This window comes from Danio aesculapii, chromosome 7, assembly GCF_903798145.1.
Source record: "Danio aesculapii chromosome 7, fDanAes4.1, whole genome shotgun sequence".
NCBI lineage: Eukaryota > Metazoa > Chordata > Actinopteri > Cypriniformes > Danionidae > Danio > Danio aesculapii.
Window position 1 is genome coordinate 24743109 of NC_079441.1, and position 23914 is coordinate 24767022.

Consider the following 23914-nt stretch of genomic DNA (forward strand, 5'->3'; position numbering starts at 1 on the left):
ATTTGTTATAGTTGTATCGTAGCCCATATATATGCAAACACAAGCATTTTTATATTATCTATATTCAATATTTTAGTTGGAATTTAAATTATTTACACAAAAATATGTTTTCATTCATAGGAACCTCTACCTGCATCGCCTCTGGTGACCCCCATTACACCACTTTTGACAAACGGCACTATGACTTCATGGGAAATTGTTCTTACCTGATGTCTGAGCCCTGTAACAGCACAGATGTGCCTTACTTCGCCGTATACACAGACAATGAGAATCGCTACAACAATCTTCATATCAGCTATGTAAAAGCAGTTCATGTTCATGCACTGGGAGTGAAAGTGTCTATTCTGAAAGGAGGAACTGTGCAGGTAAAGGAATTCAACAAAATTTGTAGTTACTATTAGGGAATTATTAACTTCTTTATATATGAAGTGTTATATCAATGCATGTAGAGTACTCATCATATTTAGTAGCACATTCAAATGAGTAACTGTCTATTTTTTCTCAGGTTAATGGTACCAATGTCAACATTCCTCTGAGTCCTGTCACAGGTGTAGATATTTTTATGTCTGGCAAGCACTACACTGTGGCCTTGAACTTTGGAGTAACTGTTCGTTACGATGGAAATCACCATATGGACATTAAAGTTATCAAGGAGTGAGTATGATTCTTAGACATGTCTTAGAACTTTTATGAACTGATTCACTTTTAAATGTCTCTATGCTTGTGATCATTCTACAGTTATGAGGACAAACTCTGTGGACTGTGTGGAGACTATAATGGAGACCCTCAGGATGACTTCCAGACCCCAACTGGGGAACTGGTCCAAAGCCCCAATGACTTTGGTCACAGCTGGAACACAGACCCTGAGTAAGGCACTCTTCAACTAAATAAAATTTACATCTAAAATTATTATTCCTAGATGACTTGCCTTTAATTCTGTTTTTCAGCTGTAACAAGCCAGAGGTCGGCCCAAATCCAGGATGTACAGATGCTGAACAGGAGTTGTACGAAGGTCCTGCTTACTGTGGCATCATATTGGACAACAAAGGACCATTTGCTGTTTGCCATCCAAAAGTCAACCCTAATGTAAGACAAGAAGTTCATTTGTTTTAGTTCATAATTTTAACTGTACAGCAGATACTTACAGATCATAACCCCATGTGTATATAGGGTTACTTCCAAGATTGTTTGTTTGACGTGTGTGAACTGGATGGAGCTCATTCAGCATTGTGTGAAGCAATAGAGTCGTACGTCAATGAATGTCAGGACCGCGGCGTCACAATTGGACCCTGGAGAAACAGCACCTTCTGTCGTAAGTCTGAAATAAGATGTCTTAACCGTAAACTTTAAACTTAAAGTAATGAAATAAACAGCTTGTTTTGTCTCTCATACCATTTTAAAAATTATGTGCCACTAAAAAACATTCTTCTTCTTCAGCTCTGAAGTGCCCACCCAACAGCCACTATGATTCATGTGCCCCTGTTTGCCAGCCTTCCTGTACGCCAATTCCACCAAGTCAGTGCACTGGACCTTGTTCTGAAGGATGTGTTTGTGACCCGGGATACATCCTCAGTGCTGGCCAGTGTGTAAAAGAAGACACATGTGGTTGCAGCTATAATGGACAATATTACAAGGTGAAAAAAAACTTATAAAACAACAAATTTGTTATAGTATTGAACTATGGTTTGTTACACTCAGAACAAGTATTTGTCATCAAACTAACATGGCGTTTTCTCTCTGCATGGATTTAGCCAGGTGAAGAGTTCTACACTAAAGACTGTGAGCTACACTGTAAGTGTGATCCCCCCGGCCTTACTTGTAACACTTCTAGCTGCTCACCAATGGAACAATGTGATGTACAGGGTGGCATAATTGGCTGTTACCCATTAGGTAAGCGCTCTATTTCATTTAGTAAAATTACTTGCAAATAGGTCTTAGCATCACATACACTTATTTTGATTTAGAAACACTTTAACTATACACAGAATTCATTATTTATTACGCAATATACTATTGGGGAAAATACTATAACAAATGTTATAAAATGTAATTTCTCAATCCTTCAGGATCTGAAGACTGTGTCATCTCTGGTGATCCTCATTACACCACATTTGATGGCAAATACTACAGTTACATGGGCACCTGCACCTACACACTTGCCCGCACCTGCAAAAACAACACCCGTAAGTACATGCCCAGAAAAAATAGAAAGATCTGCAATTAACAATGAGTTTACAGTGCTTTGTTATTGGCTGTTGTTAGGAGTCACACAAAAACTCTACTTGATTCACTCTACATCAGACCATCACTTAAAACAGAGTTTAAAGAATTACAGATCTTTAAAATAACAGCACTTTTGCCTCTCTTTTGTGTCTACAGGCCCCTGGTTTTCTATAGAGGGAAAGAATGAAGAGAGAGGAGCTTCTGGGGTTTCTTACCTGAGGAAACTGTACGTGACTGTTGACGGTATCACTGTGACATTGATGAAAGACAGAACAACACTGGTCAGTATCCACAGAAGTTATAATCATTAAATTAATTCTGTAATTTTGAGATAAAGAATTAAGACTTAAAGCCAACAATCAAATATACTTTAATGTCCAAGACTCATGAAATAGGTATAAATGTTCTCAAAAATAATTTCTTCAGATTGTTCTTAATATTCCCATAATCCCATTTTGCCTATATAATTTTCAGTTTTCCAGTAATAATGTTCCCCTTTAAGCAAAAGAACAAAATTGCACAGTCATTCCTTCTTTTCAGAGGTTGTATTAGCCTTTAATCACTTCTCTTTTCCACACATACAGGTGAATGGACTCAGGGTGACTCTGCCTCACTCACCATCTCCGCTCATTTCTCTGTCTCTTGCTGGACAATATGTAATCCTTACAACTCCCTTCGGCCTAAAAGTGCAGTGGGATGGCAACCATTATGCCAAGATCTCCGTTCCCAGGTATTGAAGCTCAGAAAAAGGCCTCCACCAAACATAGACATGATTTTGTTTTTAGGTATTTGGCAGCAAACTCCAAAACCAATATCTTTTAAGGGTTATGCGTCTTTAAAAAAATCCAATATCATTGCTGGAAAAAAATCTTTACATTAATCTCTTTCTCAACGATCTATTCGTATTGATTTTTTTCAGCTCCTACTACGACCAGATGTGTGGACTGTGTGGTGACTATGATGGAAATCCCAATAATGACTTTACTAAGCCAGATGGAAACCAAACTGACAGCTCAAATCAGTTTGGTGACAGCTGGCAAACTGATGACGATGAGGATGCAACGTCAGTATCTTTTACTTTTCTTAATTTCATCAACAGTAGAGACTGAGGATTGAGGATTAGGTTGGCTTCATATGTTTGATGACAGTGTTGTGCTTTTAGGTGCAAGCCTGACCCTGGACCTCAACCACCCTGTGATCCTGTGCTGGAGGGTGAGGTGTCAAAACCAGAGAACTGTGGGAAAATAACCGACACAAATGGACCATTTAGGTTAGATATACCAAATCTCCAAATACTTATTATATATAATGTTGAATTCCTCCTTCTAAAACGTATAAGCTTGGTTTTCAAGGTTTGATTCTAACATTATAGAACTACTTACAGTTGCTTAATCACTGAACTCTTTCCCTTACATTTGCTCCTCACAGAGACTGTATCAAGGTGGTGAACCCGTTGCCTTTCTTCCAGAGCTGTGTGTTTGATATGTGCCGTTATCAGGGGTTGCAGCAGGTTCTTTGTGATCAGCTTCAGGCCTACACTGACGCCTGCCTGAGCGCAGGTGCACCTGTCCATCAGTGGAGGGAGCCAGACTTCTGCCGTGAGTCAAATTCTTCTGTGTAACGTTGCATAGCAAAGTATAACATTTATAAATAAAGCAGGACAATCTGGCAACCTGCATCCAAGCAGGAATCACATTCCCAATGACAAAACCATTTTCAGCTCTCTCCAATGTACAATATAAATTATTGAAAGGAACAGAGAGGTTAAATTAACAAAGTTATATTTGTGTGAGGATTAACGTCATTATTTGTATTATTCATGGGGCTTTTATGGCTTTAATGGTCAGGGTTGGTAAGACAGGAATGTCTTCACAAAGGGATGGGATCATGGGACTTGAAAACTATATGCTCCGTAATGCGTCCCCACTTTATTCTTAGTTTCACCACCCATTAATGTTATTTATTACTTTTTCTACAGCTCTGGTATAAATAATGATATTTATTATTTTTTCCTACAGCTCTGGTATGTCCTCCAAATAGCCACTACTCCATGTGTGTGAGCTCCTGCCCAGAGACCTGTCTGGGTATCAATGGACCACCGGGCTGCAGTGAAAAGTGTGTAGAGGGATGTGAATGTGACCCCGGCTTCATCCTCAGTGGCAACAAATGTGTTCCTGTTAAAGACTGTGGCTGTGTGGACTCTTCGGGCTCCTACCATCCAGTGAGTTTAACACTGGGGCAGACCCTTGAGCCTCTTGCCCTGTAGAAGAAATGATTAAAATGGAAAGAGATCAAACTTTGATTTAAACAATGAAACCATGATGAACTACATTCATTTCAATGTGGTGATGTGTAGGTGAACGAGAGCTGGCAACTGGAGGGCTGTAAGCAGAAGTGCACTTGTGAGAAAGGAGGATCTATTAAGTGTTATGACACCAGCTGTCTTCCTGATGAAAGCTGCCAACTTCAAGATGGAGACTATATCTGCAAACCTATTGGTAACAATTTTATTTTGTATTGGTTGTGTATTAGTTTATACATGATACAGTTTTGAGCAGTCGTGGCACAATCTTTCTGGAATTTATTATTTAATTTTTTACCATTCTCTTCAGATATTTGAAATATATGTCTTTGGTGACCCTCATTATCTTGATCAACATAGTACATTAATTGGACATCTGTTCCAATGTGTTTTTTTAGATAAACAACATTTAATGTCTTCCAACAGTGAACTGCCCTCCAGACTCAGAGTACATTGAGTGCGGCCCAGCCTGTATTCCTAGCTGTGCAGAACCTTCCACCAACTGCTCTGGTTCCTGCATCAGCGGCTGCTTCTGTAAACCAGGCTTTGTTTTCCGTGGCCGGCGTTGTGTTCCTATTGAGCAGTGTGGATGTCTGGATGATGACAACAATTACTTTGAGGTACAAGAGTTCTCATTCTTTTGATGCCGCACTTTAATCCAGTTCTGTGAACTCAGACTTCTAAACTTTACTTTGATTTACTCTCAGCCTGGAGAGATCATATTTGGAAACGGCTGTTCAAAGTTGTGTCGCTGTGCCGGCAACTACACTTTCGACTGTGTGGACAATACCTGTGACCCTGTGACTGAAGAATGTCGGGAGGTTGGTGGAGTGCACGGCTGCTATCCTAAAGGTATTGTACAAAACCTTTAACTCTTAATACAAAGTATATTAACAGTCAAGTTTAAATGTATTATTTGACACAAAGGTATTTTTCATTCATAGGAACCTCTACCTGCATCGCCTCTGGTGACCCCCATTACACCACTTTTGACAAGCGAAACTACGACTTTATGGGAAATTGTTCTTACCTGATGGCTGAGCCCTGTAACAGCACAGATGTGCCTTACTTCGCCGTATACACAGACAATGAGAATCGCTACAACAATCTTCATATCAGCTATGTAAAAGCAGTTCATGTTCATGCACTGGGAGTGAAAGTGTCTATTCTGAAAGGAGGAACGGTGCAGGTAAATATATTATCATGTAGACAATGGTCTTATTATAGATATAAATTGTGCACCTGATTTAGTGGCACATTCAAACAAACAATTATGTTTGCTTTTCTCAGGTTAATGGTACCAATGTCAACATTCCTCTGAGTCCTGTTGCTGGTGTAGATATTTTTATGTCTGGCAAGCACTACACTGTGGCCTTGAACTTTGGAGTAACTGTTCGTTACGATGGAAATCACCATATGGACATTAAAGTTATCAAGGAGTGAGTAGGATTCTTAGACATGTCTTAGAACTTTTCTGAACTGATTCACTTTTAAATGTCTCTATGCTTGTGATCATTCTACAGTTATGAGGACAAACTCTGTGGACTGTGTGGAGACTATAATGGAGACCCTCAGGATGACTTCCAGACCCCAACTGGGGAACTTGTCCAAAGTCCCAGTGACTTTGGTCACAGCTGGAACACAGACCCTGAGTAAGGCACTCTTCAACTAAATAAAATTTACATCTAAAATTATTATTCCTAGATGACTTACCTTTAATTCTGTCTTTCAGCTGTAACAAGCCAGAGGTCGGCCCAAATCCAGGATGTACAGATGCTGAACAGGAGTTGTACGAAGGTCCTGCTTACTGTGGCATCATATTGGACAACAAAGGACCATTTGCTGTTTGCCATCCAAAAGTCAACCCTAATGTAAGACAAGAAGTTCATTTGTTTTAATTCATGACTTTAACTGTACAGCAGATACATACAGATCATAATCCCATGTGTGTACAGGGTTACTTCCAAAACTGTTTGTTTGACGTGTGTGAACTGGATGGAGCTCATTCAGCATTGTGTGAAGCAATAGAGTCGTACGTCAATGAATGTCAGGACCGCGGCGTCACAATTGGACCCTGGAGAAACAGCACCTTCTGTCGTAAGTCTAATAAGTACATATTCAACTATAAACTCAATCAAAACCATTAAGATGAATAGACTTTTTCCCCCGTACTCTTAAAATAAAAATTTAAAAGTAAAATTAAAAATTGTGATTACCACTCACATGCACTTCTTCTTCAGCTCTGAAATGCCCACCCAACAGTCACTATGATTCATGCGCACCGGTTTGCCAGCCTTCCTGTACGCCAATTCCACCAAGTCAGTGCACTGGACCTTGTTCTGAAGGATGTGTTTGTGACCCGGGATACATCCTTAGTGCTGGCCAGTGCGTGAAAGAAAACACATGTGGTTGCACCTTTAATGATCATTATTATAAGGTAAAGAAAATATGTGTTTTTATATCAAACAATGGTTTATTAGTCAGTAAACTAATATTTGTCATCAAACTAACATTGTGTTTCCTCTCTACATGGATTTAGCCAGGTGAAGAGTTCTACACTAAAGACTGTGATCTGCTGTGTAAGTGTGATCCTCCATTTGTTACCTGTAATGCTGCTGACTGCCCACCAATGGAACAATGTGGAGTTCAGGATGGAATAACTGGGTGTTACCCACAAGGTAAGAACCATATTTAGGCAAGTGAATAGCATGGTCATGGACTTTACATATTCTTCATCATTTAAAAATAGATTTACATTTACAGAATACATTTAAAAATTCTTCTCTTTTTACAATCCCTCAGGATCTCAAGACTGTGTAGTCTCTGGTGATCCTCATTACAACACATTTGATGGCAAATTCTACAGCTACATGGGCACATGTACCTACACACTGGCTCGCACCTGCAAAAACAACACTGGTAAGACATTGCCAAAGTGCAACTATTCTGCAATGACATTATTGCTTTGGTCATCAGTGATTTTATGGAGTCACCAAAAATAATTCTAGAATTCTTAAAAATTATTCAAAGTACTCAAACACTTACCACAGATAATACCAGAAATATAGACATTAAATAAGAATTTAAGTCCTAACAAAAGCCTGAATTACTTCCCTCTCTGGTCCACAGGCCCCTGGTTTTCCATAGAGGGTAAGAATGAAGAAAGAGGAGTTTCTGGTGTTTCTTACCTGAGGAAACTGTACGTGACTGTTGATGGTATCACTGTGACAATGATGAAAAACAAGAGAACTCTGGTCAGTATTCACAGCAGCAGTCTTCCTTAAACCAATCATTCAATAATCTTGGATAGAGAATTGAGATTAAATCAACAGATAAAATACATTTTGGTCTTGCATTAATCTCTTGGATTATATAACAGTATTGAGACACTGATCATTTCTTGAAATGTATTCTGTAAATTGTGCTTAATCCTTTCATTTTGTTTTTTAGTTTTTAAAATAATAGAACAGCCTTACTAATAAAGCCAAAGAGCAAAATCTCTCAGTTCTTCTTTTGAGAAGTAGTATTAGTCTTTAATCAACTTCTCTTTTCCACACATACAGGTGAATGGACTCAGGGTGACTCTGCCTCACTCACCATCTCCGCTCATTTCTCTGTCTCTTGCTGGACAATATGTAATCCTTTCAACTCCTTTCGGCCTAAAAGTGCAGTGGGATGGCAACCATTATGCCAAGATCTCCGTTCCCAGGTACTGAAACTTTGAAATCACTATAATGAATCACTATTAACTAAAGCATTTAGCAGAAAAACACAAGACTGACACAATGATTTTTAAGGGTTATATATCTTGAGTAAATCCTTCAAAAGGCATCTCAGGTGAATTGAATCTCTTTACATTAATCTCTTTCTTTTCATTTCTTTCTTATTTATTTTTTCAGCTCCTACTATGACCAGATGTGTGGACTGTGTGGAGACTATGATGGAAACCCCAATAATGACTTTACTAAGCCAGATGGCACCCAAGTCGACAGCTCAAAACTGTTTGGTGACAGCTGGCAAACTAAGGAAGATGAGGACGCAACGTCAGTATCTTTTACTCTTCTTCATTTCATCAACAGTAGAGACTGAGGATTGAGGATTAGGTTGGCTTCATATGTTTGATGACAATGTTGTGCTTTTAGGTGCAAGCCTGACCCTGGACCTCAACCACCCTGTGATCCTGTGCTGGAGGGAGAGGTGTCAAAACCAGAGAACTGTGGGAAAATAACCGACACAAATGGACCATTTAGGTTAGATATACCAAATTTCCAAATACTTATTATATATAATGTTGAATTCCTCCTTCTAAAACGTATAAGCTTGGTTTTGAAGTGTTGTTTCTAACATAGAATTACTTACAGTTGCTTATTCACTGAACTCTTTCTCTTATATTTGCTCCTCACAGAGACTGTATCAAGGTGGTGAACCCGTTGCCTTTCTTCCAGAGCTGTGTGTTTGATATGTGCCGTTATCAGGGATTGCAGCAGGTTCTTTGTGATCAGCTTCAGGCCTACACTGACGCCTGCCTGAGCGCAGGTGCACCTGTCCATCAGTGGAGGGAGCCAGACTTCTGCCGTGAGTCAAACCTGCCTATATTAAGTAACACAGAATAACATGTAGAATGCTTTAAGCATCTAATAAAGCACTAACATCTGGCAACTTACAGCCATGCAAGAATAACATTTCAATTCCTAGTGACAAGCCTGCTTTTAGCGCTCTCTAATGCACCATATGAATTATTCAAATGAATAGAGTTCAAGAGGTTAGAATAGGAAATCCAGAGCTGAACACTTACCTTAACTTAGCTATATCGGTTTTATTATTTATGAGGCTTTTAGGTGCTGGAGACAGGAACGCTGTCATAGAGGGATGGGGACATGGGATTGGGAAACACTCTCGATAATGCATCCCTAATTTGATTTTAGTTCTACCATCATTTAATGGCATTTCCTCTCATTTTTTCCTACAGCTCTGGTATGTCCTCCAAATAGTCACTACTCCATATGTGTGAGCTCCTGCCCAGAGACCTGTCTGGGTATCAATGGACCACCGGGCTGCAGTGAAAAGTGTGTAGAGGGATGTGAATGTGACCCCGGCTTCATCCTCAGTGATAATAAATGTGTTCCTGTTAAAGACTGTGGCTGTGTGGACTCTTCGGGCTCCTACCATCCAGTGAGTTAAACACTGGGGACGACCCATTGGGCTCTTGCACTGTAGAAGAGATTTATAAAATGATTTTTAAAATGTAAAACTTCCATAAAATCACAAAACGCAGGATGATTAATAGAACTTTGATAAATACATACAAATAAATGGATTAAAAATTAGCCACATACGCAGACCTCTTAAATACTAAATGTAAAGTTAATATAGTAACGAGGCCTACTAATATTTCCATACTGTGACTTTTTTGACCTGATTTTTGAGAAAAAAGTATCACACTCAATCATTTTCCTTCGGCTTAGTCTCTATTTCAGCCAACTATTCCAGCCATTCCAACATATGTTTTACGCAGCGGATGCCCTTTTAGCTGCAACCCAATACTGGGATATATAGGCATGGGCCGGTATAAGTTTCTGACAGTATGATAACCTTGGATAAAAATATCATGGTTTCACGTTTTTGTGATTACTGCTTTTTAAATGTCAAAACATCAAAAAAATTTTACCTATGAACAAAATGTATTTCATTTTAGGAAACATTTATAATATTTTGGCACAGTAAACATGTCAGGCTAAATAATTTAAATAAATCATTGACTTCTTCTGTCTTCATTAGTTTCAAATACAAAGATTTCATTACAATACATGAAAAAAAAAACACTTAAAAAACTTTACATATACCTTAGGAATGGTATATCATAATTATTTTGCTGTTTTACTACCTTGACTTTTCCAGACCGTGGTAAACCTTAAAACCAGTTATCGTCCCATGCCTAAGGGATAAGTATCAAACTGCTGTTACAAACTTCATATATAATCTGGAATAACTTTTTAAGCTAAACCAATACAAAAAATAAAAAAATACACGTTTCTGTTACCTTATGCATTTCCGTCGAAGGTGAACACACGTCTATTCAATATTCTGCCTTTGAAAAAGACAGTCAGCAATTCTCCTCATCCACCGCTGGGTGAATCAGTTTAAAAACATGTTTTTAAGTTGATCGTAATACTTAGCTTCTGACATTCATGCTATTTTTCTTATATTTCTTGGGTTAGTCACGGTTGTCTCATGGTAATTCAGAGTGTAGGCTCCAACGAACACCTGAGATGAAAACATAACCAGAACCAAATAAGCAGGTTTAAATTTGCATAGGGCAAGACAATTAAAATAAATAATAACTTCGAATACATTTCAGATTAATTAATCATCGCTTTTACCATTAAACTAAAGACACTTGTCGCCTCCCATTGGCGTAATGATGAATTTGTTGAACTGATTCAAATGAATCGAATCTTTGGCATAAATCAAACTCTGTGGAGCTCAGTGCAGATTATTTTTAAGTTATTATAAAAATAGTACAAATAAAATGCATTTTTAACATTAATATAATTGTGGTCATATTTAGGTGGACGAGAGCTGGTATCTGGAGGGCTGTAAGCAGAAGTGCACTTGTGAGGGAGGAGGATCGATTAAGTGTTATGACACCAGCTGTCTTCCTACTGAGAGCTGCCAACTCCAAGATGGAGACTACATCTGCAAACCACTTGGTAAAAATACTGATTGACATGTACAGTTGGTGTAACATACACATTTATTTCCAAATACACCAATGCAGCTCTGTACAAATATGTCAAGATATCTTATCTCTCATTTTTAAACACTTTCATTTGTAGGTTCAGGCATTTGCTCCGTTTCTGGTGACCCTCATTATACCACCTTTGATGATAAAGTGCATCACTTCATGGGTGCCTGCTCCTACACTCTCACCAAGCCCTGTAATGAGACCTCCGACATGCCATACTTCTCTGTGGAGACACAAAACGAGCACAGAGACAACAATAAAAAAGTGTCTTATGTAAGATCTGTCATCGTCAAAGTCCACAACACCACTGTCATTTTGGGCAAGGGCCGCAAAGTACAGGTGAGCGACATTTCCGTGGATTTGTGAAGCCTGATTAACAGATTAGAGGGGATTAGAAGAGCAGTGCATTTATTTGCTTACCTTCGCCCTGCAGGTGAATGGAGTTCAGGTCACTGTGCCTGTCACACTTCCAAATGGTATTAAGATCTTCATGAGTGGCAAATTTGTGGTGCTCGAGACCAGCTTTGGACTGCGTGTCCGCTTTGATGGAAATCATCATGCAGATGTCACCCTTCCTTCCTCTTACAACGGACTGTTATGTGGACTTTGTGGTAAAGATAGCAAATTCAGTTATCCCACTAGCTGAAAATTATAAAGATGATGTATCAACTTAATCTAAATAGTTTGGTGTGTTTAATCCAAATTACTATATTACAGGAAACTTCAATGGTAATCCTAATGATGACAACATCAAGTTAGATGGGAAGCCCACAGACAGCACCAATGAGCTTGGAGAGAGTTGGCAGGTGCCAGATGACAGACCAGAGTAAGTGAAAGGACTTGCTTTTTTTCAGCTAAAAATCCATGCACTTTCTGTCATCGAAGCTTTAATAATTAATGTCTCTTCCTGTCTGGCACAGTTGTACACATGGTGGAGGAGACATTGAATGTGACGATAAGATCCAAAGTGAAGCTCAGAAACCTACCAGCTGTGGCATGATCACCGACCCCAATGGTGAGACACAACATAGTGTGAAGGTTACCGTTCATAACACTTAATGATGACCTCACTGAACAAAAAATTAAATATATCAGGAGCTTTATCATAATGAGAATATTTTCATCTAGCATGAGTGGATATGGATAAATGCTACAGCAAAGAAATTTAGGAAGAACCACCTGTAGCAGATGTAGACGTGGTGTTGGGAAGGAGGGGGCATATATTTATTATACATAAATTAAAATATCTATTTTAGACTTTTTACAACAATTGTAACATTTTTCAGACTGAATATTGCCAACTGACTTAAAGGTGATCTACATTTTAAAAATCACTTGTTTTAAACTGTTTTGAGACAACGGTGTGTGAAAATAGCCAGCCTCTAATGGTACAAATTAATTAATTATATTAATCACACTTCATAGAGGCAGAAACACTGCAGAAACACTGACTGAAATTCTCCCTTTGTACATGTCAACAGAGGGGGAATGTCATCAGTAACGAGCTCTCCCTCATTAACATAGATAGTCCTTAGTGAGAAGCAGTCATCTGCCATTTAGACATTACACACCATACCTGCTGAAGATAATGTCAGCGACTAAGAAGATTATGAATATGGAGTTTTAGGATGCACAAATAAACACCATATTCTCCATAGACTGCCTTCTTCTGAGCCATTTTTTTGACATTTTCAGTTTTTCACAAAAATAACGTTTGTCCGGTTTGAAATCTGCCACTATGCTGATGCATAAGCTTTTGTAGCTCTGCCCTCTTTTGAAAAGAGCACAATCTGAATTTAAATTTGGATCCAAATGGGGCAGTTTCAAAAAATATTTGTGGGGTATTTGAGCTGAAAATTCACATACTCTAGGGCAGGGGTGTCCATACTCCTGGAGGGCCGGTGTCCTCCATAATTTAGTTCCAACTTCCATCAACCCGTCTTCTAGTATACCTAGAAAGAGCTTGATTTGCTGGTTCAGGCATGTCTAATTGGGGTTGGAACTAAACTTTGCAGGACATTGGCCCTCTAGGACCGAGTTTGGACACCCCTGCTCTAGGGAAATCAGATACTTATTTTACATTTTGTAAATAGAAGCATCATAGGTCCCCTTTAAGGTTAAATTCACCAAAAATCCCCATTCTGCTCTGTTAAACGCCTGTATTTCAGCACATCTGTTCATTGCATTGTGCTGTTTTACAGAGCAGCTCTTATGACACATGACATCTGTTTTGTGCACCATTAAAAGCCTATTCATCATTCTTTTCCCAGGAATCTTCAAGCCTTGTCATGCAGTGGTGCCTCCCGATCCTTACTTTGAGAACTGTGTGTTTGATCAGTGTGGCACCGGTGGTGCCGCTGTGGCACTGTGCCAAGCTATTCAAAGCTACGCTGACCTGTGCGCTCAAGCTGGGGTGCCAATTAACTGGAGGAATAACACCTTCTGTCGTAAGTGTTCCAGACCTACAGGCCCTTAAAACCTGCCATTAACTGTATCCTGGTTACCTTTTAAAGACTCAGCCTTTTTAGTGTGCACCCTTCAATTAGGGAGCCATCAATGAGTGCTGTTTCTTTCCTTTGTTCCTAAATTGGCCGTGCTAAAACAGTTGCAGTTATGTGTCTCTCCATCTCCGCCCATAGTTTCTCATGCTTCGTTCTTTATTTTCCCTCCATTTTGATCCTTTCATTTCCCTCATTGCAATGGTTTATATAACACCACTCTACTGTTTTCATTTCTTCCAGCAATCAAGTGTCCGGTTGGCAGTCACTATGAGCACTGTGGTTCAGCATGTCCAGCCAGCTGTCAGGACCCTGGATCCGAAAGCACCTGTACTGAGCCCTGCGTTGAGGGATGTGTGTGTGACCCTGGCTTTGTCCTCAGTGGAGATGAGTGTGTGCCCTTCAGAGAGTGCGGATGCACTGACAAAAACAATAACTACAGACCTGTGAGTTGATCTTTGAGGAACTGAATGGAGCTTTCAGTTCAGTTTTAAATAATTAGAAAAACAGCATTGTTACAGGACATCAGAACAGTTTCTTACTTCTAGTTGAAGCTACACACCCCTGTGCAGTTAAAATAATAATTCATATCCATATTTTGTTGTTTTTGTCAGGTTGGAGACAGCTGGTTCACAAAAGATGACTGCACAGAGCGCTGCACATGTTCACCTTTCAATACTGTGACATGCGAGGCATGGCAATGTGGTCCTGCTCAGGAATGTAAAGTCAATGAGGGTGAACTAGGCTGTGTGAACACAGGTACATATTGCACTAATAATAAATCCATCTACAGTATCTGTTCATGCATCTGTTTGTCTGTCTATCTATATGTATTAGGGATGCACTGAAATGTTATACAAATAACCGATTACACTATAATTGTAATCTAATATCTGGCGTATAGGCAAATGCAAAACTTACTTGTTTACTTCCAGAGCTGTTTATATCGAAGTTGGTATTTAGCCGCACCATGTTGGTGTTTCGTAAAATCTCATTTTTACGAGGTGGGTCGTAAGCCCAACGATCAACCCCGAACCTGGAGGGCCAGGACAAACACACATACACTACAGACAATTTTCTTTACCCAATTCACCTATCGTGCATGTCTTTAGACTGTTGAGGAAACCGGAGCACCCTGAGGAAACCCTTGCAAATATGGCGAGAACATGCAAACTCCAGACAGAAATGTCAACTGACCCAGTTGGGGCTCGAACCAGCAGCCTTCTTGCTGTGAGGCAACATCGCTACCCACTGCGCCCCAAAATTGCGAAGAAGCAGCCAGATCTTTTTTTATCAATAGTTAAACTCCCACAGTGCCAACTTCTAATCTTCCCTCTAGCATAAACTCTACTAAACTGTGCGCCTGCTGTGTGCAACATGTCATGAAGGCACCAGTAATGGCCAGCAGCACACACATCTAAGCGGATCATGCAGCAGAAATAATCCATAATTTATAGCCCCCTTAACATTAAAACTATGTATTAAACTTAAAAAAATAAACATTTATCAGCAGATATCGATATGGTGGCCATTTTGTATTACTAATATGTCTTTATCTCTCTCTTTACATTAGCTGTGTTCAAATATTTATAATGCATACATGCTAACTGATCTTCTTTGCAGGAGTGGGCATTTGCCACATTGCTGGGGATCCTCACTATTACACCTTCGATGGCATCATGCACACCTACATGGGCACCTGTACTTACACACTGGTGGAGGTGTGCAACACCTCAATGGTGACTCCCTTCACCATTGTAGCCAAAAACGAAGAGCGCGGCCAACCAGAAGCTTCCTATGTTCGCTCTGTGACTGTCTACCTGCCCACTGCCAACATCACTATCAGCAAGAGTGGAAGAGTTCTGGTGAGAGTCGCAGAAAAAAGATTTTGTCATTTGTCTGATTAGACTTTGGAATACAATTCTCATATGTGACCCTGGACAACAAAAAGTCTTATTCCCAGTCTTATTTTGCCTGGGTATATATATACTGTAATATATATATTGTAAATACATCAAAATATTTCTAAAAAACAAATTTTTATAACTTAAATGACAATTTTCTTAATACCTCTATTTCATTGAACTCTTATCTTCCAGATTTTCAAATAGTTGTTACTCTGCCAAATATTTTCCAATCCTGACACCCTATTCGTCAGTGTCAAATTATTTATTAAGCTTTCAGATGATGCACAGATCTCAGTTTATCAAAAAATAGACACTTATGCCTGATTTTGTGGTCGAGGATCGCACAAATATGATAGATAATATTTCAAACAGCATGAATTCATTGATCATTGTGCTAAATTTCTTACTTGTATTCTTATCTATTCGACTAGTTGGATGAACGCAGGGTAAAAACTCCATATGACATCAACGTAGCCAAATCACGAGTGTTCACCAGTGGAGTAAACACCATACTAGACACAGACTTCGGCCTGATTGTGAAGTTTGATGGAGTGCACCATGTTGAGATCACAGTGCCTGGAGATTATTTCAACAAGGTTATGTTCATTCCTTTTCACTGCTGATTTTTCACTGCTTGCCTTCAGTAAATCCTGATATAGTTTTTTTTAACACCAAAGAATGTTAACTTTGGCACAGCATATTAGTAAATCTGGTCTATATTATTGTCATGATGTGTAATTAATAATAATTAATACATTTATTAATAATTTAAAAGTATTCCACAAGCTTTGATTTGATTTTTCTGTTCGTTCTGTTATAGGTGTGTGGGATGTGCGGTAACTACAACGGAGATTCCTCCGATGATAACTTGAAGCCAAACGGCAAACCAGCGAATAACTCTATTGAATTTGGTGACAGCTGGAAGGCAGAGGGCGACAGTGATCCTGGGTAAGTGTTAGTTCATTTGGTTCCTATTAGCCCCCTTCTATAATGCAGTAATAAACAAACCTATATAGATAGCAAAATTCTAAATGTATTGAATTGAGTTTGAATTTGAGAATAATTACTTATGGTTTATTTGCCATTGACCTGTTGCATTAACAGTGTTGTGTGTAATTAGTAACTAGCTACTGTAATTAAATTACTTTTCTGTTAAAAAGGATTACTTTTCATTTTTAGGTAAATTAATTACAGTTACTTATATTGTACTTGCCTGAAAGACAGTACAATATAAATCAGAGTATTTTTTGTCATCCAGATATATTTTGCCAAATAGTTCTATTTTATCTTAAAAAGGTTTAATTCATCAAAATGATTGCACATACTTCAAACTAAAAAAATATATTGATATTGATATGTGTTGCATAATATCTAAAGAAAATAGATTTGTTCAACAATTGCACATGCCTAAAAACAAAATAAATAAATTGTCAATATATGATATTATGTATGAATTTTTTTTTTTTATTTAAATAAAATTTAAAGTTCCTGTTTTACTCAAATTTAAAGAATTAATGAGTTAAATGTAGGGCTGGGTGATATGGCAAAAATGCAATCTCGATAATTATTTTCCATTTTGAACAATAACAATCTATATAAAAATATATATTTTGATATCAGTGGTTAATGCTTCCAGTTTAAAAAATTTACCCCAACAATGACTGAAGCCACAAAAACGAGAGGGTCCATTAAATGGCATAACATATTTTCGGCTGATAAATTTTCGGTGGCAGAAAATTCGATACATCTCTAATATGATAATGAGCCCTTATTTGTCACAACACTGTTACATGCACTGAAACTGGACCCCTCAAACCAGTGGTGTAGTCCTAAAATAAAAGGTGATGTACTATTACCCACCCAACCCACCCATGCTGTTTTATAATTTTACCTGAACGTTTCAGCGAGACATCATTCAGTTAACTTCGAAAAACCCACAAAATTTTCTCACAGCTTCTGTGGTCGTCAGGGGGCAGGGAATGGCGCAAAATGTAAACAAAAATGCACCAATTGCAACAAATTAGGATGAGAGTAAAAAAAAATTGGTATACAGTTAAAGGGGAAGTCTAATCAGCAAAACAAATGAGTATACCAAGGGTATACGCAATTATTGATCCTCAGAAGTCGTAATACCCAAACAGCTAGTGGAAAAAAGTAGGCATACTGAGTATACGTGCGTATAGCCCCGACTACACCACTGCCTCCAACCATACACAAACATCACACATTTCAGGGGAAAGCAGGTCAGTTGAGAGGTACATGTTGCATAGAAAAATAGGAAATTAGATACATTGGGGGGAAAAAGCCCCCTCCCCCCCAGACTGTTCTTAAAGTAGGGCAATATCAACACACCTTTAGATTCCCATTGTTGCACATTTCTGCTGTGTGATTGGCTCTTAGATCAATATAGAGTAAAAACGTCCAGAGCTTATCATTGTTATTGACATAAATTTTCTCGCGATTCAACATAATATCGTCTATCAGCCCAGCCCTAGTATAATGCCTATTGTCTATGCGTTGAGATTAATATGCATTTCAAGTAGTATTTAGTTAAGTAGTAGTTATAAGTAGTAATTAAATTACTTGAGTAATTAAGTTACCTTTCAGACAAAGTAATTAAAAGTATTTTAAATATATAATTAAATGCAAAGTAATTCAATATAAAGTTTATAAATAATATAGTTAGTAATGTAAATAATTTCTTTGATTCTAATGACTTTTTTGAAGTAATTTGCCCAGCACTGGTATTCACCCATGTTTCCTTCATCATCCGCAGCTGCCAACCTGATCCACGACCTGATGACAAACCAAACTGCGACGAGATTGAAGAAGAAATCTACAAGGCGCAGTGCGCTTCGACTATCCTGTCTGATCGCTTCAAGCCCTGTCACTCTCTCATTCCTCCTGAGGCCTTCCTGGGGAACTGCGTCTATGATATGTGCGAATATAATGGCATGCAGTCGACACTCTGCGATAATGTGGAGGCTTACGCTCAGGCCTGTCACAGCGCTGGAGTCACTATCAGCTGGAGGAACAGCACCTTCTGCCGTAAGTGGAAGAGAAAAAGAGAAGTAAAGTAATGCTGAGCTAGCTGACAGGAGGAAGAATCATTTGTGAAAATGAAACGGGGCCAAACTTTGATGCAGATGAAATTAAGCATTTATGAGATTCTCAGTTGAGAACCTCCAGGCATTATATAAATATTAATGGATTTTTCTGCACATTTTAAATGTGTCTGAATGTGTCAGAAAATCATTTCTATTCGGATCCAGTGTTTTAAATGTCTTTTGTTTTTGTTTCCAGCTCTCCCGTGCCCACCCAACAGTCACTACTCTGAGTGCACTCCTCCTTGTCCTCCTACTTGTGCTGATCTCTTCCCCATTTTCTGCCCATTACCACCCAATAGCTGTGTAGAAGGCTGTCAGTGTAATGCAGGTTTTGTGCTAAGCGATGGCAAGTGCATACCCCTTTCAAGCTGTGGATGCGTTGACAGCAATGGAGAGTATCACGACGTGAGTACAGTTTGCACCTAAGAACCAAGCAAAACTCAGCTTTTCTCAATTTTAGCTGAACAATGATCATTTTTAATGTTTCATAAGCACCAAATCATCATATTAGAATTCAAATTACAAAAACAAAAGGATCTCCTAACCCTATATATACAGATATGAATACAGTGTTTATAGAAAATCATCATACCTTATTCCTCAGATTACACTCTGCTTTCAAAAACAACTTTAGGATAAAGTTGTAGAAAGGCAGAGGTTAGGAGAAGGCTACAATAACATTTAAAAGGCTGAAAAAATTATTTGGAATGTGATTTGATTTCAGGCTGTATAACAAAGTATTTATTTCAAAGAGGTGTGATGATTTTCTATTTGCACTATATATATATATACATACATACATATATATATACATACATATATATACATACATGAGCAATATCACATGAGTAGCAGTGCGATATGGCTGTATATCGACACTGGTGGGAGACGTGCATTGGCTGGAGGCCACAAGCCGAGTGCCTTAGTGCCCCCACCAGTGCCGATATACAGCCATATTGCACTGCTACGTGTGATATTGCGTTTATACAACAGTTCGACGTCATAATCGTGTGTATAAAAACGAAAATCAAACACAGATTGTCTCAAAAAACCCTTTTGTGCGAGGAACTGCTGATGTCAGAACAGCAGAAACCATTGCCAGTTCACAAACATCATTTTAAAGCTTGGATTTGAATGATTCTCTAGCGTAATGTCTAAAGTGATGACAAAACAGGTGATATTTGCTCACATTTTAAGATTATAAGGCTGAACAGCATGAAATGGCAACAGTCCACAGAGATTTCCCAGTTTTTCTCTGTTGCAATCGGGATTTCACAATAATTAACCCCAAAAAACGTCAAAGCAAACCAAACACTACCAGTTTCTGTGGCATAAATAAATATAGTACTACAAAATACAAAAGAGAGATCGACTTAGAATGTCACTTAGCTGATTTATAATGATTTGTTCAGCTGTAGTTTGAAATTTAAGCTGAGAAAATGCTGTTTTTCTCCCCTAAGGAATTATTATGCGGTCTCTGTCGCCATCTTGTGCTGAACGTCAACTGTCACTTTCTTTGGTCTGCTCAGACTGGCTGATGGCGGTCAATGCACTGAATCCAATGCACCGAAATTAAAAATATTTTAAAAGAGGCACTATCCTTATAAATAATCTGCATAGTTGCAATCTAAACAAGTACACTGAAAAAGCCTAAAATGTACATTATGTTGCCCAACAGCAGCAATATTTGTCTAACTGTAGAGTGTCCTCTGCTTGTCGCTGAATGTGGGCGGAGATTTAAAAACCAGATAGAACTGTTGTGTGTGTGTGTGTGTGTGTATATATATATATATATATATATATATATATATATATATATATATATATATATATATATATATATATATATATATATATATATATATATATATATATACATACATACATACATAAAATCACAAAACTATTTTTGTATACAATCTGTAATCAATTTTATACAAATGCTAACCAAGAAAAAAAAGTCAATACAAACATGTATCAGATACGATGAAAATTGACACTATAAAGTCACGTACATGATCAAAATCAAATTATTAAAACTGGAATGGTAAAATTGTCCATTTGAAAAGATGAGTTATTTTAATTTGTAATAATATTTCACATAATAATTTTTATTTTTTTACAAATCATCCTTAGTAAATCTTTTCTAGCGTGACAAAACAAATCTTACCAGTCATATATGTACTTTAAAAATGTTTGAAGACTCTACACTTCCTAAGTCTTCCAGTTATATTTTATTTTTGTAAATGAGTAGTGTACAAACATATGATCCTTGAATGTTGTAAGGAATGCTGACAGTGCTTTCATAATATACGTCACAATATATAATAATAATAGGGGATACATGTTTCAGGTGGGAGATTCCTGGATAACAGACCGCTGCACACAGAAATGCACCTGCAGCCTGGGAGGACTGTTGACCTGCAATGCCTTTGAATGCAATGAAAACTCAATCTGTGATCTTGACAGCAATGGAGACCGTTACTGCAAACCTGAGAGTGAGTTTAAGAATTAAATCACTTAAAAATGTATTTACCTCAAACCATCAGATCAATAAATATATGCATTTACCATACACAAATGAGAAAAATCTATATATCTGTCAAATATATCTATATTTGCATGCATGAATTATAAACTAAAACTATATAGTTGATTAATATATCTGCATATACAGACCTAACTAACGCAAACTTCTCTTACTTCTCATAGAATTCGATGACTGCACAATTGCTGGAGACCCTCACTATCGTACATTTGACAAATACAATCACCACTACCAGGGAGCATATACCTATGTGCTGAGCCAAGACAACAATCTACCCAGCCATCTCACTCCTTTCATGGTCCGCGGCAAAAACCAGAGGCAGGGAGGCATCAGTCGGGTGTCCCTCTTGCGCGAAGTCTTTGTGGACGTGTATGGCATTACTGTTCGCATGCAACAGAATAAGAAAGTGCTGGTAAGAGAGTCAACAGACATGTAATTACATACAATCTATATATGTGACCCTAGACCACATATTGCACAGGCATATTTTTGGCAATGGCTAAAAATACATTGGATGGGTCAAAATTACAGATTTTTAATTGTGTGCTAAAAATCATTAGGATATTAAGTAAAGATAATGTTTTATTAACATATTTAGTAAATTTCATAATGTAAATATAATAAAACTTAATATTTGGTTAGTAATATGTTTTCCTATGTACTTAATTTGACTAATTTAAAGGTGATTTTCTCAATATTTTGATTTTTTGAACTCTCAGCCTTTCAAATAGTTGTTTCTCAGCCAAATATTGTCCTGTCATAACAAACCACATATCAATGGGAAGCTTATTTATTCAGTTTTTATATTAAATGTGTGGTCCAGGGACCCAAAACACCATTACCATCTCTGTGGTACACAATAGTATATTACTAGTGCTATTAAAATACTGTTTTCCTTCATCAGGTCAATGAAGAGAAGGTTGGTCTACCATACAGTCCTGTACAGGGAGTTAGCATCAAAACTAAATCTCGCTACGTGATGCTTACAACTGACTTTGGCCTTACTGTGCGTTTCGATGGCAGTTCCCAAGGAGGTACAAGACCAAAAAATCTCAAAATTTATCAAGTATTTTTTTAAAATAGATCATCACACAAACTCTTTCTCTGCCCTATAGTGGTGACTCTGCCAAGTGTATACAGAACTCGAGTGCTCGGTCTGTGTGGTAATTATGACGGACGCACCAATAATGAGTACACCAAACCAGACGGCACAGTCACCCGTGACCTCAATGTGTTCGGAGACAGCTGGAGAGTAACTGACAGAAGTGCAGCGGCTCTTCGTACCACATCCCTGCCAAAGATGGTGCACCTACACAAGTATGAGTTTTGTCCAAAATTACATGCTATACACTAAACACTGCGCATGCATTTGACCATTTAATCTATAAATCACACGTTCATGTCTGTAGTGCCTACCTATTTTTTACATACACTTGTATCTTTCCCTATTACGTACTTGTACTTTTTTTACGTATTTGTGCTTAGTCATTCAATACTAGTTTCAAATTAAAACTTGAATCCTTAACTTATTCATTAGACATTAGTTCTTATATACACTCAAAATGACTTTTGCTGATTTAAATTGAGTTGAAACAACACAAGTCTCAATTTTTGGGGGGGACAACGTAAATGTTTTATGTTCAATCCACATAAATTTGTAAAAACGATTGAGTTAACTTTATCGATTTGTGTTGGGGCAACATAAAGGAATTGTGTTCAGAGAGTATTTGATCCCTCTTTATAAGGCAAACAGGTTAGTAATAAGTAAAGAGGCTGTTTGTGGAGTTGCTTATTGATCGAGATCCTCTGCTGAGATTTTGAGAGATTCAATGTATTATATTTCAGCTGATTTTCAGTTGTTGTTTTGTGTTTTTCTTCTGTGTTTCTGCTTAATAGCAACAGGTGTTCATCATCAGTCCTCAATCATCACCTAATTAATCTTCATTGTCTCATTAACTTGAGTAACATTAACTCAATTTAAAGAGGGAGCTAGTACTATTTAAACTGTACTACATCCATACTACAAGTATTCTTTTATTAATTACAAGTACATAATCATTACAATTTATTGGTTATTAATAGATAATAGTACTTATTTCAGTAGTGACTAGTAGCTGTTTTTATGTTACTAGTAACTGGTTTCTTGTGGTTCTGTCATGTAGGCTATTCAGTTTTGACTAGTAAGTTTTCTAGTTGTGGCTAGTTTCAAATGAAGGATGATTTTTTTTTACAAAGGTACTACTACCTAAATAATAAACACTAGTAGCTAATAACTAAGCACTGATAGCAAGCAAAAATAACAGTCCTTAATGAATTTGATACTGTTATTAAAGATACTAGTGTGCTTTAAAGGTTAAAATGGCTTGCCATATTACAGCCGAGGTGGCTCTGAGTAGGTGACAGACAACTGCACTGTTAACGATTTTTGAAAATGACACAGTATTGTACTGTAATATGAACTGTAATTTACTGTAGGGCAGTTATGTGATATGTTGCTGTATTTAAAAATTTGCATTGTGAAAATTACTGTGTATGTTACAGTAAAAGCACAGTAATGAAAATACATATACAGTGAGATAAATGG

The 23914-nt window shown here is 37.8% G+C and overlaps 1 protein-coding gene across 3 annotated transcripts in view; it reads left to right on the forward strand.

Moving 5' to 3' along the window:
- The window catches only part of zanl (zonadhesin, like), a 41233-nt gene that overhangs the window by 10305 nt on the left and 7014 nt on the right, over positions 1-23914 (forward strand). The window contains exons 30-77 of one of the 3 annotated variants that reach the window (XM_056461392.1): positions 121-365; positions 506-654; positions 739-867; positions 948-1086; positions 1171-1312; positions 1438-1634; positions 1752-1890; positions 2067-2183; positions 2380-2504; positions 2808-2953; positions 3143-3286; positions 3386-3493; positions 3652-3821; positions 4242-4444; positions 4580-4721; positions 4952-5145; positions 5233-5377; positions 5470-5714; positions 5816-5964; positions 6049-6177; positions 6258-6396; positions 6481-6622; positions 6766-6962; positions 7065-7203; positions 7328-7444; positions 7655-7779; positions 8089-8234; positions 8425-8568; positions 8668-8775; positions 8931-9100; positions 9495-9697; positions 11094-11235; positions 11362-11609; positions 11704-11881; positions 11988-12096; positions 12191-12285; positions 13541-13717; positions 14012-14214; positions 14383-14527; positions 15392-15633; positions 16107-16271; positions 16496-16623; positions 18452-18723; positions 18979-19187; positions 21136-21280; positions 21495-21742; positions 22235-22364; positions 22446-22647. In XM_056461392.1, the coding sequence (XP_056317367.1) occupies positions 121-365; positions 506-654; positions 739-867; positions 948-1086; positions 1171-1312; positions 1438-1634; positions 1752-1890; positions 2067-2183; positions 2380-2504; positions 2808-2953; positions 3143-3286; positions 3386-3493; positions 3652-3821; positions 4242-4444; positions 4580-4721; positions 4952-5145; positions 5233-5377; positions 5470-5714; positions 5816-5964; positions 6049-6177; positions 6258-6396; positions 6481-6622; positions 6766-6962; positions 7065-7203; positions 7328-7444; positions 7655-7779; positions 8089-8234; positions 8425-8568; positions 8668-8775; positions 8931-9100; positions 9495-9697; positions 11094-11235; positions 11362-11609; positions 11704-11881; positions 11988-12096; positions 12191-12285; positions 13541-13717; positions 14012-14214; positions 14383-14527; positions 15392-15633; positions 16107-16271; positions 16496-16623; positions 18452-18723; positions 18979-19187; positions 21136-21280; positions 21495-21742; positions 22235-22364; positions 22446-22647 (7825 nt within the window). The remainder of the gene's footprint in view (positions 1-120; positions 366-505; positions 655-738; positions 868-947; positions 1087-1170; positions 1313-1437; positions 1635-1751; positions 1891-2066; positions 2184-2379; positions 2505-2807; positions 2954-3142; positions 3287-3385; positions 3494-3651; positions 3822-4241; positions 4445-4579; positions 4722-4951; positions 5146-5232; positions 5378-5469; positions 5715-5815; positions 5965-6048; positions 6178-6257; positions 6397-6480; positions 6623-6765; positions 6963-7064; positions 7204-7327; positions 7445-7654; positions 7780-8088; positions 8235-8424; positions 8569-8667; positions 8776-8930; positions 9101-9494; positions 9698-11093; positions 11236-11361; positions 11610-11703; positions 11882-11987; positions 12097-12190; positions 12286-13540; positions 13718-14011; positions 14215-14382; positions 14528-15391; positions 15634-16106; positions 16272-16495; positions 16624-18451; positions 18724-18978; positions 19188-21135; positions 21281-21494; positions 21743-22234; positions 22365-22445; positions 22648-23914) is intronic. The other 2 variants (XM_056461393.1, XM_056461394.1) reach the window with 2 other exon arrangements.